A 16,531-nucleotide genomic window follows, 5' to 3' on the forward strand; every position below is an offset into this window, starting at 1 on the left:
CTTTGTTAATGAAGACTTTATATAAGGAAACTTTCTCTTGCGTCCTCTGACAGTCGCCGCCCATTCATACAGTCTTCACTACTGGGGTATTGGTCTTATCCACAGGAGTAAGCTAGGCAGAAGATTTTGTTAGAAACTTTCACAAAACTTTGCATAGACACACCTATAGGGGGCTGTCCCTCTGGTCCAATACCCCCCTGCTAGCAGCATTCCCAATTCAGTTTGTCTTTTGCCTAGTTAGGAGTAGACAGGCTTCCCTTGGCTGGGGCTGCAGTCTCAGCCTTTCCTTCATTTCTATTTCTGCTAAGTGATTTTTCTTTACACTCTTAGCTTTTTATTTGTTCCTGCACTTAGTCAGACTTTGGAAGACTACAGCGTTTGCGGAGCTGGGAATCGCACTGGTTGTACTAGAGCCTTACGGAATCCCAGCCTGCCATCGAGCGTTAGCAGGCTATGCGTACGCCCAGGCCTCGCAAACAACCTGTCCCTGTCCTCAGGGACAAAGCCTGTGGAGTGGCTACTTCGCTAGGCTGTCTCAACTGCGGTACGCCGCGAGTTGCTAGCGTCCTGTTTGGCTGACGGCACCCCCACCCAGAGTGAGAGGCTTTCCGTCAGAGTGGCACCCATGTTTTCGCTGGATCGGTGAGTACCATGCTACCCCTCTGTCTATGGCATTTTCTGTTGGGGGGTGTATGTGGGGCCTCTGTTATGGGGATGGCAGTCTATTTGGAGTCTGTGATATCCCCCTCATGTCTGTCTGTATGGTTCCCGTGTGTCCCTCACGGTCCCTGCGGGGGCGCTATATCGGTCCTGCCGCGGTTTTGGGGGGTTTGCGAAGGTCCCTGTGTCCCTTGTGGTGCTTGTGCAACGTTTTTGGGGTACAAACATGTTTGTGGGGGCCGCAGCGGTGTAAAATCGCAGGGCCGCCATTTTGGGTGTGGGCAGGCTGTTTGACCTCATGTAAGGGCAGCAGCCATTTTCTCTGTAATGCTTGGCGCCATTTTCGGGCGCCATCTTTAGTGCGGGCAATGTGTTTCCCCATGTGCTCGGCGGCCATTTTCTCTGAGCCTCCCCCATAGACTTACATTGGCAACCATGTTCTTGTGGCTCAGACCTATGTTCGGCCTCTAGTGGCATGACATTTCCTTCTTCTAAGCACTCAGATCGAGCTGGCAGGGTGGTACTGTATAAACATACTTCTGGGGGCTTTTCTGCTATTTTTTGGGTTTATATCTCTGCTGGCAGTTATATCCTTCAGTGCCTGGTAGCACAGGCTAGTCGCTAATTGCGGTACATTGCGGCGGGAACCGCCGCTATCGCCGATTTAAAGGGCCAGCACCATTTAATTTCTAAGTGTTTCTATGGGGTCCCAGGATAGCAAAATTCCCCCCAGCTCTGGTGGAGGGTTCAGGTACTCCTCTGCAATTGTCTCACCTACTGCTGCGTTTACGACTTTAGCGTCTAAAGTGGATCTGTTGATGTCTGAGCGGGCTTCTAAGAAAAGGCCCAGGCTTTCTCAATCTTCTGATTCGGAGCTAGATTTGTTTGCCACGTACAGTGTACCCCTCAGGGGTCTCAGTCCTCTCAGTCGGACGGGGGGAAGGAGGAGGAGGTGGGAGATTTCCCCCTCCGGGCCGGCTAGAGAACGCGGTGCAATGTCTGCGCTCATTAGCTCTGTTATAGACACGCTACATTTAGTAGATGAGTCTTCCTTTGGGACCCACAGAACCCAAAAGTTGGTTCAGGTGTTTTCCCTATCCCGCTGTTTCACGATACAATGAACGAACAATGGCGCAATTTAGAGCGCTATTTTTGATACCCAAGGGGTTTCAGTACCGTTATCCCTTTGCGTCTCTGGTGGATTCGCGCTGGACTGTGGCCCCTAAGGTGGACCACACGGTATCCAGGTTAAACAAAGCCACTCTGATGCCCGCAGGAGATTCCCCGGTGTTTGGGGACCCGGTGGATAGGCGGGTGGAGTCTCTTGCCCACCACTCCTATGGTGGCAGGCTCCTTGATGAAACCCGTGTTCGCCTCAGTGGACTAAGGTGCTCAGACGCACCCTTGTGGCTGATTCCGCCCTTCCTGCTACTCTGGAGAAGGTGGACCAAATTATTCAGGCTGTTTTTATACCTGTGTGACGCGGCCTTGGATGAGGCCCCCTTTAGTCTCCCGCTTATCTGCGTTTTGCAGTGACGATCCGTCGCATCATGTGGTTGAACAGCTGGTCAGCCGACCAGACTTCCAAGTAGACGGTGTCTGACATCCCTTATGCAGGTAATCGCCTTTTTGGGGACTCACTGGACAAATTGGTTAAGGGGGTCACTGGGGGTAAAAGCACACTGCTACCCCAGGTGTCCAGGGGCAAGTCTTTCCACGGTAAGCAGGGCCCTTCCTTTAAACCTAACCAGGGGTCCTTTCGTGCCTTCAAGGCACAAGACAAGGGAAAATCCTTCAAGGCCTCCAGTGGCCAGAAGAAGCCTTGGGTGGGCAAGCCAAAAGCCGCCCACACTGGCACGGCAGCCCAGTCCGCCTCATCCTGAAGGGGCGCCCTCACCCGCTTCCGGGGTGGGGGGACGTCTGCGCTGTTTTTCCGGACCTTGGCTGGCCAAGATTCAGGACAGACGGTTCAGGAACTCATTCGCTCAGGGTACAAGATCGAATTTTGACCGCGCCCAGCAGACAGATTCTTCCCTCAAATCTTCTTTTGACCCCAGATCATTTCCAAGGGCGGTTCAGGATCTCCTCGCCCAGGGGGCGATCATCCCGGTGCCACATCGGGACAGGTTTCTGGGGTTCTACTCGAATCTGTTCATGGTGCCCAGAAAGGAGGGCAAGGTGCGTCCAATTCTGGACTTAGTTTCAGAACCGCTTCGTGCTGGTTCAAAAGTTCTGCATGGAATCCCTCCGATCGGTGGTGGTCTCCCTGAGCCAGGGAGTTTTCCTGGCTTCCATCAACCTCAAGGATGCGTGTTTACACATCCCCATTTACGAAGGTCATCAGAGGTACCTCCGATTCGCAATAGCAGTGGAGCACTGTCAGTTAGTGGCGTTGCCTTATGGTCTCGCTTCGGCTCCAAGGGTGTTTACCAAAGTCTTGGCTCCTGTCCTGGCCCTGTTGCGGGCGCAGGGGATTGCCATCCTTGGATATCTGGACGAGTTCCGGTGCCACTCTGTTGCACGATCTGTCAACCACAGTTCAGATGCTCCAGGAGTTCGGGTGGACCATCAATTTTCAGAAGTCGACATTGTCTCCTTCTGTTCGCCTCCCTTACCTGGGGATGATTCTGGACTCCGCCCAGGCAAAAGTCTTCCCGCCGGAGGAAAAACTCCGGACTCTACAGAACGAGGTCAAGTCCCTCAGGGACAACAAATCCTCATCGCTCAGGACCGGCATGCGGTCCCTGGGATTGATGGTGTCGGCCTTCGAGGCGATACCATTTGCGCAGTTCCACACACGATCTCTGCAAGTGGAGAGTCTGGCCAGGTGGGACAGGCATCTTCAGTCCTTTGGAAAGGAGGATATCTTTGAGCCACCAAGTCAGAGCAGATCTTCTGTGGTGGCTCCAGTCTCCGGCTCGAACGGAAGGAAAATCCTTCCGGCCGTTGTTATGGACGGTGGTCACCACGGACGCCAGCCTGTCGGGCTGGGGTGGCGTTCTGGGCAATTTATCTGCCCAGGGCACTTGGTCGGAGAAGAAATCCTCTCTACTGATAAATGTCTTGGAACTGAGAGCGATCAGACTAGGTTTGATCTGTTGCTTGAATCACCAAGGGGGCACCAGGAGTGCCCAGGCGGCCAAGGAAGTGGCCAAGATTCTGGCGGGTCTCAGGGGTTTCGGCAGTTCACGTTCCAGGTGTGGAGAACTGGCAGGCCGACTATCTGAGCTGTCAGACCCAGGACCTGGGAGAATGGTCCCTACATCCGGAGGTGTTTCAGATGCTGTGTGCACGATGGGGATCCCCGGATGTGGATCTGTTTGCGTCTCGTCTCAAAAACAAGGTGGGGTGGTTTGTGGCAAGAACACGCGATCCTCTGGCAGACGCCTCGGACGCGCTGGTGGTGCCTTGGACTCGGTATCGTCTGATTTATGCCTTCCCCCCCCCCCCCCCGATTCAGTTGTTGTCCAGGTTCCTTCACAGGTTAGTCTCGGAACCAAGGTTGGTGATTCTGATGACCTCAGACTGACCGCGCCGATCTTGGTACGCGGACATCATGCAACTGGTCATTGAGCCTCCTTGGCGGCTCCCAATACGGGACGATCTGCTGTCTCAAGGGCCGATCTAACATCCTGCTTTACAGTTGCTGGCTTTAACAGCGTGGCTGTTAAAAGCCAGGTCTTGAGAGATCGGGGTCTCTCGTCGGCGGTCATTCCTACCTTACTTAAGGCAAGGAAGGCCTCGTCCGGTAAGATTTATTATCGTACCTGGAAGGCTTATTTCGCCTGGTGCGAGTTGCAGGGTTTCCATCCTCGCTCCGCCTTTTCGGTGGCGAGGGTGTTGGCATTCCTGCAATCTGGTGTGGACCAGCGTCTTGCACTGACCACTATTAAGGGTCGGTTATCTGCACGGGCCATTCCTTTCCAGCGCCACTTGACGTCAAAATCCTTGATCCGCACCTTTATTTAAGGGGTGCATCATCTGGCTCTCCCTAGGGGGGCACCCTTGCTTTCTTGGGACTTTGAATTTGGTTTTGTCCGTTTTGCAACGTCCTCCATTTGAGAACATCCAGGAGATTCCTCTGCCTGCACTGTCACGGAAGGTCGCCTTTCTGGTGGTGATCACATCTGCTCGCAGAGTGTCAGAGTTTGCGGCCCTATCTTGCCGCTCTCCCTACCTGGTTGTTCATAGGGATAAGGTGGTCTTGCGACCTCATAAATCTTTCCTTCCAAAGGTGGTGTCGGATTTCCATCTCAATGAGGACATTGTCTTGTGTGCGAATCCTAAGCACCCTAAGGAGTTTGTCTTGCATTCCTTGGATGTAGTCCGGGCGATCCGGGTTTACCTGTCTACTGAATCCTTCAAAAAGTCGGATTCTCTTTTTGTCCTTCCTGAGGGACCTCGGAAGGGTATGGCCACGTCTGCGGCAACCATTTCTACATAGATCAGACAGACGATTGTACAGGCTTGTTCGTTTAGGGAGCGGGTTCCGCCCTTCCCTGTCACAGCGCATTCTACCAGAGCTGTGGTTGTGTCTTGGGCCTTTCGCCATCAGGTGTCGGTGTCCCACCTGTGCAAAGTGGCGTCCTGGTCGTCCGTGCACACCTTTACAAAATTTTGCAATCTTGATATTTTGGCATCGGCAGATGCCTCCTTTGGCCGCAAAGTTCTGGTGCGGCAGTGCCTTGGGGGAGACATGGCATTTTTTAGCCTCTCCCCTCCTGTTGGGGTTTTTTCCCCCTTGGTTATTTTGCTTTCCTGGGTTTGTCGCTCCTGTTGAGCTTTCCTGTTACCCAGTGTGTTACCTTTCTGGTCAGATAAGGTTCTTTTCTCTGACCTGGGTGCTGCGTTGCCTTTTGAGACGGTTACGTTTCCCACCCCTCACATCTACACTGCTTTGGGACGTCCCAATAGTGAAGACTGTATGAGTGGGCGGCGACTGTCAGAGGACGTAAGAGAAAATAGAATTTTTGTAAGATTTTACCGTAAAATTATTTTCTCTGAGTCCTCTGACAGTCGCCGCCCCCCGCCCCTCTTTTGGGGTTCATGGACTATCTACTGCTTGCTACCAAACTGAATTGGGAATGCTGCTAGAAGGGGGGTATTGGACCAGAGGGATAGCCCACTATAGGTGTGTCTATGCAAAGTTTTTTGTGAATATTTCTAACAAAATCTTCTGCCTAGCTTACTCCTGTGGATAAGACCAATTCCCCAGTAGTGAAGACTGTATGAGTGGGCGGCGACTGTCAGAGGACTCGGAGAAAAGAATTTTACGGTAAGATCTTACAAAAATTCTATTTTTTCATCTAATGGACTGAACCCGAACCAGGTTCAGGTAATGAAAGGTAAAGAACCTCCATGAAATTATGTTACAGGAGCATTATAATTTTTTTCTGTAATTTATCAGTTTTTTTTTTTTTTTTTTTTATGCTGTGACCATGATAGCAATTCAGATTGTACCCAAGGCGAATGTCAGTTGTGGTTACCATGGGTAATGTCGATTTGCAGTTCCATTAAGTAAGCTTAATAATGCTTTATCAACAGATAATAAAAATGATGACATTTGAACTCACATTAACAATGTTTCAATTACTAATGGCAGTTTAGTAAAATATACTGGACTATTGTAAGCTATGCCCCAGTCTCATGAAACGTGATCTAGTAGATGCTATGTATGTTTTGGCAGAAAATGTTCACTCAAGTTGTTTCAGGGACAGTAAGTCCCATGAACAGCTGTTGGCAAATAGACCCAGGTTTCTAAATGTACTTGGCCTAGTGGGGTTCCCAGCTGCACAGTAAAGATCTTAACACTGTAGATCTATTGCGTGACTCCAGTGCCAAAAGCAAAGTCCTGGCTACGTCTGCTGTGACTGAAACAAATCCTGCAGCATTGATCAGTCAGAATAAAGGGGGTTATCCGTGCAAAAGAAAAACCTTATGGAAATCGATTAGCACTCTTACAAATTCCTTGTGGGCTTCTATGCTGAAAAAATACTGCAGTATGTACAGTGTGTGTCTTAACTACATCTGACATTTTGTAGCCGGTAGAGCTCAGCAAGAAATGTGCTTTATATCCCTTTCTACTGTCAAGTCTGGATACTTCTTAATTTGCATAATGAGAGTTCTTCAAATATACAAAATATTTTAATTCCTTTATTTTATACATGTTAACCCTTGAGGTACATTTATTAAAAAAACATATTTTTAATTCATTACCACAGGTTAAAGAATAAGAGCAAAGCAATGTGATCAATGAATGTGTATAGTTTTCTATAAGATCCCTTTTTAAAATGTAGGAATTTATTTCTATACACCTCAAAAATGCGTTAGTCTGTCTCAAAAAAAAAAAAAAAAAATCAATGCCTGCATGTACTAGTTTTAAGGTCAGGGCTTTGTCCCCCTCAGAGGACTTTGAGCGATCTGTCCATTGTAATTGAAATTACAACTCCACTCCCCAGTCTATTTGAGTGTGGTGTCAAGCTAACCATGGGGTATGCAACTCCTATCATAGTTGACTGTCCTCAGTGATTTTAGTTGATTGCAACACGTGAGAATATATGGCTATTTTTAGTCATGCTGCCTATGTGATCTTAATTTTGAGTCTACCTAAAACTCCTATTGGTAGATGACGAGTTGTGTCACTTGAGATTTTTGTCTATCACGAATCCTAATGGTGCATTCTACTGGCTGTCATTGATGGTCCAACTTCCTTGACAGTCTTGCTCCATCCTCTTCAGCTTGGGAAGTCTCAATCATTTTGCTACTTGATAAAGTAAATAAATACTAATGGCAAATAAAACCATCATGTGTTTGCTTTTGGTAGGTTTCGCTGAGAACTAGGTTTTAGTGACCACAAAAGACATCCATAGATCACTGCTGGTGATCAAAAGTTCAGTTGACTTGATGCCTTTACTGATGTTCCTTTTATCACAAGATGTATTTTAACAAATCCAACACATTTCTTCATCCTTGCTTTACAGCGTGGATGAACAAGTCCCCCTGTTGGGCTCTCCGAATGCCCAAACAGCAGCTGCAGCAGATTGGGTGCAGCTGCTGTTCAGCTGACAATTTTTCTCCAGACCCCTTCATTTTTTAATCAAAAGATTTCGGCAGGAAGGGCCAACAGGGCCACCCATGAAACTAATTTTGCACAGTGCATCGTCAGCTTAACAGTTATGAAACAGAAATACCAGAGTACAATTCTAAGAGAGTCCTTTAACCCCCCTGGCAGTATTTCAAATGATTCTTCAGGATTTCCAACGGAGCTATGTGCCAGAAAGAGACATCAGAATCGTTGTTGTCGTCACTTTCCGTACCTGATGACAAATTTTCCCACGAATCGCTATCGCTCAGTTCTTCAAGTAACACAGTTTCGCTGCCGCTGTTTTCCATTTTGTCGAAAAGCGCTTTTCCCGCAAAAAACGCTTTTTGGACGCCATGGTCGTTCTCAATTTTCCAGGCACAAAGAACTGGAAAAGCACAGGCAGTGCACTGGAAAAGTCACCAGGTGCAATCCTGTGGTGAAAGAGCATGATACGGATCACAACTTTGTATTATGTCATTTAGTGTATTTACATTTTTGAAATTGCCACCGGTTCCACCCCCTGCGTCCCAACGCTTGCAGGGAAGGGAACTGGAAGACAGGTGCCGGCGTCGGCCGAGCACACAGTGGGAAGACGGGGGATCGCAGGGGAAGGTGAGTTTTAAAATTTAAAACAGATTTCCTTGCAAAACAATGTACTGATTTTAGCACAGAAATCTGGACATAACCAGACCGCCAGGGAGGTTAATATAGTGTCATCAAAAAAGAGACATCTTGTATAGTTACATGAAGAAGTTGTACATTAGGGGTGAAAGAATGTTACATGAAACTCTTCTCAAGAACGGCAGGCACAAACTAAAAAAGGGGATGTTCTCTCTAAATAACGAGGGAGAAAATGAGGGAGAGGAAAAGAAGGAACGTAAAAAGAGGGGAGGCGACCCTAAGGCCAGCAGATGGCGCTAGCAGTGTTACTCACTAGAGGATGTAATTACCATTAAGAAAGGGGGATAGGTCTCTGCAGTGGTGTACAATGGTAAGGAGCAATGGGGAGAAAAGTGTAATCGAATATAGGGGAACATAACAGTAGTCCTTAGCGAAGGCCCGCAAGAAACTCCTGCAATTTGGGAGAGCTCTAAACAGTATTAAAGCCAGCCAAACCTCTGCAACCAATTTCTCAAAGTCCATAAGGTAATTGAGAGCCTCTAGCCGTTAAAGAAAGGAGTGGTGTTGGATTTCAAATACCTAGGGATCAAGTGTCTCACCATGAAGACGTAGAAGCAAAGGAGTGAATTTTTTGCAATAACGATTGCAGCAATACGGTAAGCAGGGCGAGTTCAGATGAATTGGAGATTGATTCTTGGGTAAGTAAATTATACAGGTTAAAGACAGATCCCAGAAGTTACTCTCTTTATTTGGCATGACTGAAGTAACTTCCATCATTGAGTGTTCCCAAAAATCTTATGTATCTCTTGATAAAGAAGCCTATTAATTATTTTTTTTCAAGTTTACATAAATAATTTATTCTGCATTTTAGTTAGAAATTTGTAAATAACATGGGAATATCTTTTTTTGAAATACAGAGAAGAAGATGATATTAACGATGTCACATCTATGGCTGGTGTTAACCTGAATGAAGAGAATGCATGTATTTTGGCAACCAATTCTGAACTTGTTGGTGCTGTGATCCGGTCTTGTAAGGATGAACCTTTTCTCTTTACATCTGCTCTGCAATCCCGAATTCTAGACATAGGTAAGAAAATGCAAGGTCGTTTATCTATATAAAGTTTGAATTCCATTAACAATACCATACTTTTTACCTGGGATGGTCCTGCAAGCTTCCATTGCTTCAATGCTTTGTAATACTGACCCAGAACAAGTATGCATATCAGGTATTCTGACTTTACTACTGGCATACTTTTCAGGTCATTATTGATCTGCTGTTTAACTCTCAACATGTTGAATCACAGATCCGCAACCATATGCACCGCACGCAATTGTGGCGCTGCTTCGTTAGCTTGAATGGGTTGCGTTTGGCGGCGGTACCACCTGCCGATTGCAACATTTTGTTTATCTTTTGCAATGAGACATGGATACAGCCATAAGCGGCTGCATTGCTTTGTTTAGGGGGGGAGTTAAAACCACTAACCAGCCCTAACAGTCATGCACACAATTTGAGACAATTAGAAACTGTGAATTTTCACCCTTTTCTCAATACAAACTGTCGTTTGTGAGGCTTGGCAGACACATCATGGCCTCCTGGCTGCAACGACTTAAAGCAGAGAATTAAACCGTCAGTCTGGATTTCTAGTTTATGGGTATCATTTAAGGACCAGTGATCACAGTAGGTTGGGTTATTTTATACCCAGTCTGCCAAAAAACACCATATATCAGAAAGACTCAGTATGCGGATGGCAGTGTTGTATATTGAAAAGTTGGAATGGTAGATTAGACTATTTAAATCTTGAATTAGTTAAAACTTAGCCCATAGATGGTGCAAGTTTCTTTCCTGCAACCACAAGTTTCAGTAAAGAAATTTCTCTATCGCTCATTGACAGACGTAGTCTTCTTGATTCTCAAGAGCTGGGTTATGTTGTCTCCGCAGGAGTAGGACTAGGCAGAATGACAAAACGTTCTGGCTCCACCCTAGGGGCAGTCCCTGAGGGTATATCCTCCCTCTCTCTGCTACAGGGAATCAGTTTTTTTCTGTCTAGTCAGGAGTAAGGACCTAAGTTCCTTGCTGGGATCTTTTGGTCCTGGCAAGACTTTTTTTCTTTAAGAAAAAGACATTTTTTAGGTAGTTTTCTCCAGTGTTTTTTTCCTGTGAGATCTTCAAGCAAAAATGCCGGACTGGGCGACACTTGTGGTCACCCCAGCCGGCCTACGAGCGCGCGCAGACCATGGCATTGCGCTTGGTCGGCCGCGACATATTCAAGTAAGTATGCGGGGCCGGGCGACGGGCTGGATGTTGAGATCCAGTGGTCACCCCGGTTTCTGCCTAAGAGCGCATGCAGACCAGTGCGCTGAGTCGGCCGCGACGGAGTCCCAGCAAAGGGACTGACTTTGCGAGTTAAAAGCTCGCTTGGACGCCAGGTACCAGAGAGTCGAGGCGTCCACAAAACCCCCACCCCGGTGGAGAGGGTATTGTGAAGAGAGGGTGCCTATCGGTTCGGTATGGTGAGTAAACGTTCCCTTTTTTCCTCATTATGAGGCAGTATATATTATGGGCCCCTCCATATATGGTCAGTATATATCTGATATTTACAAGTCCCCCTTGTAATACAGCATGTGTTTGTGGGAAGTGGACTTGGTTCAAGAGCTAACACTCTACCCAGCAGACTGTAAATTACAGCAGACATAGGAGGTATAATCCTACCTTATGTGCAGTGTATCTCTGTAGATCCATATGTCACCTCTTAGCAGAGTGCAGGTGGATGTGCTGGGAAGACGATATCGGCGGTCCGCCGCCATTTTGCCGTAGACCGAATGCATGTATGTCCTCAGGTCACGCCGGCCGCCATGTTTTGGAGTCTTATGTCTCTTCTATGGGGGCGGCCATGTTTTTGTGAGCCCAGCTACCTTGTGGAGGGCTGGGAACGCCGGAAGGCGTACACAGGGGGCGGAGCCACGCCTTCTGCCCGGGAAAAAAGCAAACAGCTCCTTCCAGTCTGTGTAAGACAGACGCTGACTGCAGTTTGTTGGAAACTGCACTGCATCGGTTGGTGAGCCTTGGGGGTCCCTCTCTCTCTCTCTCTCTCTCTCTGGGATCGAGAAGCAGGTACTCTGAGGGGCGCTATTGCGCTAGGGCGCTATTGCACACGAAAAAAAAAAAAAAAAAAAAAAAAAGTTTTTTTGTTTTTGCTGGCAAAGGTGTCCTGTATTAACATGGACCCTGCCACTCATGTATCTCCTCCGGATCCCCTCGAGGGGTCTGCGGGATCCTCCAGCACCCCATTGACAATTGAATCTTTGTCAGCTATTATGGAAACTTTTGTGTCCCGGGTGGAAGTGGCTTGTCAGGGACAGGGCGCAAGAAAGCGACCCCCGCCTAACCCCTTATTATCTGAAACTTCGGATTCAGACTCTGAGCCTATTTCTGCAGTTGCAGGTACTTCATCTGGTATTGGTGTCTCGGGTCCTGTCTCTTCAGACAGTGAGGAGGATGTTTCGGCATCCGCCATAGCCCGAGAGGAAGCGTTGGTAAACGCACTCATTGTATCTGTTCAAGAGACTTTAAGGTTACAGGGTACTCCATCGGAAATAGCTGAAACTGAGATCCCTTTTGGGACTAAAAAGCGCATCAAAGTGGCGAAGGTTTTTCCATTGCCCAAATGTTTTGGCAATCCAATCGAAGAAGAATGGCGTCTGCCAAAACGCACTTTTAATATTTCTAAACGCATTGACAGGCGTTATCCGTTTCAGGAAACCCTTATTAAGAAATGGACAGAACCACCTGTGGTGGATTCACCTATTGCTAGATTGAATAAAGCCACGGTTATTCCTTTAGAAGACGCTCCGTCTTTTAAAGATCCAGTGGATCGCAAGATAGAAGCTATGTCTCGCACCATGTTTTCCTTGATTGGATCAGCTTTCAGACCAATAATTGCTATTGGTCTGGTTTCGCAGGCTGTAACTGAATGGACCAAGTGGTTACGCCGGGACTTAGAAGAAGTCCCTCAGGCGGTATCAGATTTGTTGGAACAAATGATACAGGGGTTACAGTTTGTATGTGATGCGGCGTTAGACGCCACTCCATTAATGGCGCGAGCATCAGTCTCAGCAGTGGTTCTCAGGCGTACACTGTGGCTAAAAGGTTGGTTAGCCGACCAAGGTTCCAAAAAAGCATTGGCTAATATCCCCTTTTCAGGAGAGCGTCTATTTGGAGCCAACTTAGATGAGATCATTAAGGATCTCACCGGTGGAAAAAGCACCTTTTTACCGCAAAATTTTAAAGGTAGAGGAACTCGTCAAAGACGAGGGCCTTCTTTTTCTGCTCACAAGAGGTTTTTTTCATCCAGCGGGTGAAAAAAACTAAGTCCTCCAAAGCTCCTACAGGAGGCGTCAGGGGTCGTTGGTCGGGCAAGCAAAAGCCCGCCCCCTCCAGACCTGAAGATAAACCATCCAAAGCCTGAAGGTGCGCCCCCACCCATAACTGGGGTGGGGGGACGTCTTCGCCGGTTCCCGGATCCATGGCTTTCCAGAATCCCGGACATTTGGGTTTGCGAAGTCATAAGGTCAGGGTACAAGATCGAGTTTCGATCTCTCCCACCGGCGCGATTCTTCCCTTCCAATATCCGTCTATCCGCAGATCGTTTAGAAGATCTGAGGAGAGCAGTCACAGATTTACTACAACAAGGAGTGGTAGTCCACGTTCCTTGGACAGAACGGTTTCAAGGGTTTTATTCAAACCTGTTTACAATACCCAGGAAAGAGGGCAAAGTGCGTCCAATTCTGGACTTAAGAGCACTCAATTCTTTCGTCAACATAAGAAGATTCAGAATGGAGTCCATTCGCACGGTAGCAGCCTTCCTGCATCCAGGGGATGTCCTAGCGTCCATAGACATCAAGGACGCCTATCTTCACATTCCCATTTTCGCAGGACATCAGCGTTTTCTACGCTTTTCCGTAGAGGAGAACCACTATCAGTTTGTGGCGTTACCTTTCGGTCTCGCCACGGCTCCGCGGGTCTTCACAAAGGTGTTGGCCCCAATGTTGGCACTTCTGCGCCAAAGAGGTATATCGATTCTAGGTTACCTAGACGATCTTCTGCTTCATGCAGAGTCTCCTCAGACCTTGCTACAAAACATAGAAATTACTATGATTTCTTTACAGGAATTCGGGTGGCTGGTGAACCAGCAAAAGTCATTTCTGGTTCCCACCCAGAGGCTCGAATATCTGGGTCTAATTCTAGACACAGTCAGGACGAGAGTTTTCCTTCCGGTAGGGAAACTTCGAAAGATTCAATCAGCAGTCCAGTTGTTACTGTCCAACAGCTGGTCTTCCCTTCGGACGTGCATGAGGGTTCTGGGGTTGATGGTGGCTTCATTCGAAGCAGTCCCATTTGCCCAGTCCCATACCCGAATTCTTCAGCAAGAGATTCTTCTCAGATGGAATCGGAATCCGGAATCCCTGGACAATCAGATACGATTGAGCAAACAGACCAGAGAGTCTCTGGTTTGGTGGCTTCGGTCTCCAATGCTCAGCCAGGGAAAGTCATTTCTGCCAATATATTGGACGATAGTGACCACGGATGCCAGTCTATCCGGATGGGGAGGAATTCTTGGTCCGTTATCTGTCCAGGGACTTTGGTCCCCGGAAGAATCCAGGTTACCGATAAATGTATTGGAACTGAGAGCGATCAGACTTTGTCTGATTCACTGGACCGAGCAGCTCCAGGGCAGCCCGGTTCGGATCCAGTCGGACAATGCCACGGCCGTGGCTTATGTCAATCATCAGGGGGGCACCAAGAGTGTCCGAGCGGCCAAAGAAGTGGCTTGCATTCTTCGCTGGGCGGAACGATTTGTTCCAACAATCTCTGCGGTGTTCATTCCGGGGGTGGAGAATTGGCAGGCAGATTATCTCAGCCGTCAGACCCTGGATCAGGGGGAATGGTCCCTCCATCCAGACGTTTTCCACCAGTTGTGCCTACGGTGGGGCACCCCGGATGTGGATCTGTTGGCATCACGATTCAACAGGAAAGTTCAGAGATTCGTGGCTCGCTCCCGCGATCCTCTAGCAGAAACCGCAGACGCACTGATCGCCCCGTGGGGGCAATACCAGCTAATATATGCCTTCCCTCCTCTCGCGTTACTGCCAAGACTTCTTCGCAGGGTAGAGGAGGAAGGAATCCCAGTAATCCTGGTAGCTCCGGACTGGCCTCGTCGAGCTTGGTACGCCGACATGGTCAGACTGGTGGCGGACGTCCCATGGAGACTTCCTCTCAGGGAGGATCTACTGTCTCAGGGACCGATCTTCCATCCTGCTTTACGATCGCTGGCTTTAACGGCCTGGCTATTGAGACCCAGGTGCTGAAGGACAAAGGTTTGTCAGCTTCCGTTATTCCTACTCTAGTTGAAGCAAGGAAAGTGACTTCCAGAAAGATTTATCATCGCACATGGAAGTCCTACATTGCATGGTGTGAACCTTTGGGGTTCCGTCCTCGGTCTTATTCGATTAGCCGAATATTGGCTTTTCTGCAACAAGGGGTTGAGCAGAAACTGGCCTTGAGTACTATCAAGGGTCAGGTCTCAGCATTAGCCATCTTCTTTCAGAAGCCTTTGGCTACTCATTCCTTGGTGCGGAATTTCATCCAGGGGTTGCGACATCTGGCTCCACCAGTGCACGCGCCGTTACCCCCCTGGGATCTTAATCTAGTGTTGTCGGTTCTTCAGAAACCTCCCTTTGAAGATATTAGGGAGATTCCTCTACCCACGTTGTCCCAGAAGGTGGCCTTCTTGGTGGCTATTACTTCTGCACGCAGGGTGTCAGAACTGGCCGCATTATCTTGTCGTTCACCATATCTGGTGGTTCATAGAGATAAGGTGGTTCTTCGTCCGAATCCATCCTTCCTACCAAAAGTGGTTTCAGAATTTCATCTGAATGAAGAAATTGTATTACCTTCCCTGTGTCCTAAGCCCAGTCATCCTCGGGAATTTGCTTTGCACTCCTTGGATGTGGTCCGGGCGATCAGGGTATACTTGAAAACGACAGACTCGTTTCGCAAGACGGATTCACTTTTTGTGATCCCAGATGGACCCAAAAAGGGGTTGCCTGCTTCTGCCGCGACCATTTCCAGATGGATCAGACAGACGGTAGTGCAGGCTTATTCTATTAAGGGTCGGGAGCCCCCGTTCCCTGTTAAGGCGCACTCCACTCGGGCACTTAGTGCGTCATGGGCCTTTCGCCATCAGGCGTCAGTGGTCCAGGTGTGCAAGGCGGCTACCTGGTCGTCGGTGCATACCTTCTCTAAACATTATAAAGTTGATGTAATGGCATCGTCTGATGCCTCATTTGGCCGCAAGGTTTTGCAGGCCGCAATTTGAGGAGACCAGTGGTCTACCTCGAGGGTTTTTTTCCGTTGGAAAAATTTTTCTTTAGCCTCATTCTTTGTTTATAATGAGCCTTTAAAACTTCTAGTTTGGCACCGGTTGGGCCTTCTAGATTGGATTTGATTTTGTCAATCCCACCCCTCATTTGTGGCACTACTTCTGGATGTCCCAGCTCTTGAGAATCAAGAAGACTACGTCTGTCAATGAGCGATAGAGAAAAATGGATTTTTGTAAGAACTTACCGTAAAATCCTTTTCTCTTAAGCTCATTGACAGACGTAGTACCCGCCCCTCTATCATTGAGTTGGGTTGGGTTAAATTCTCTGTACTGCTTTAAACAGAACTGATTCCCTGTAGCAGAGAGAGGGAGGATATACCCTCAGGGACTGCCCCTAGGGTGGAGCCAGAACGTTTTGTCATTCTGCCTAGTCCTACTCCTGCGGAGACAACATAACCCAGCTCTTGAGAATCAAGAAGACTACGTCTGTCAATGAGCTTAAGAGAAAAGGATTTTACGGTAAGTTCTTACAAAAATCCATTTTTGCATGATTCCCCCATCAATACAGACAGTGTTGACATGGGAATCCCTCCTGCCGAGCAATTTTCTTCTCCTGACGGGGGCGGGCAGGCGGGGATGCCATCCTCGATGGGAGAAGACAGTGATTATCGCTAGGGATTATATATATATATATATATATATATATATATATATATATATATATATATATATGTGTGTATAGTGACAGTTCAAAATGGTAAAAACTTATGGCAGGTTACCACGGATG

The 16,531-nt window shown here is 48.0% G+C and overlaps 1 protein-coding gene across 1 annotated transcript in view; it reads left to right on the top strand.

The window, feature by feature from the left end:
- Nucleotides 1-16,531, top strand: part of TAF4B (TATA-box binding protein associated factor 4b) — a gene marked incomplete at its 5' end in the record, with an annotated part of 319,056 nt that overhangs the window by 166,767 nt on the left and 135,758 nt on the right. Inside the window, one exon of the mRNA XM_082258681.1 lies at nucleotides 9,283-9,452. Coding sequence (XP_082114807.1) covers nucleotides 9,283-9,452 — 170 coding nt within the window. The remainder of the gene's footprint in view (nucleotides 1-9,282; nucleotides 9,453-16,531) is intronic.

Source organism: Pelophylax lessonae, assembly GCF_965119305.1.
Source record: "Pelophylax lessonae genome assembly, chromosome: 5".
In the NCBI taxonomy this organism is placed as follows: Eukaryota; Metazoa; Chordata; class Amphibia; order Anura; family Ranidae; genus Pelophylax; species Pelophylax lessonae.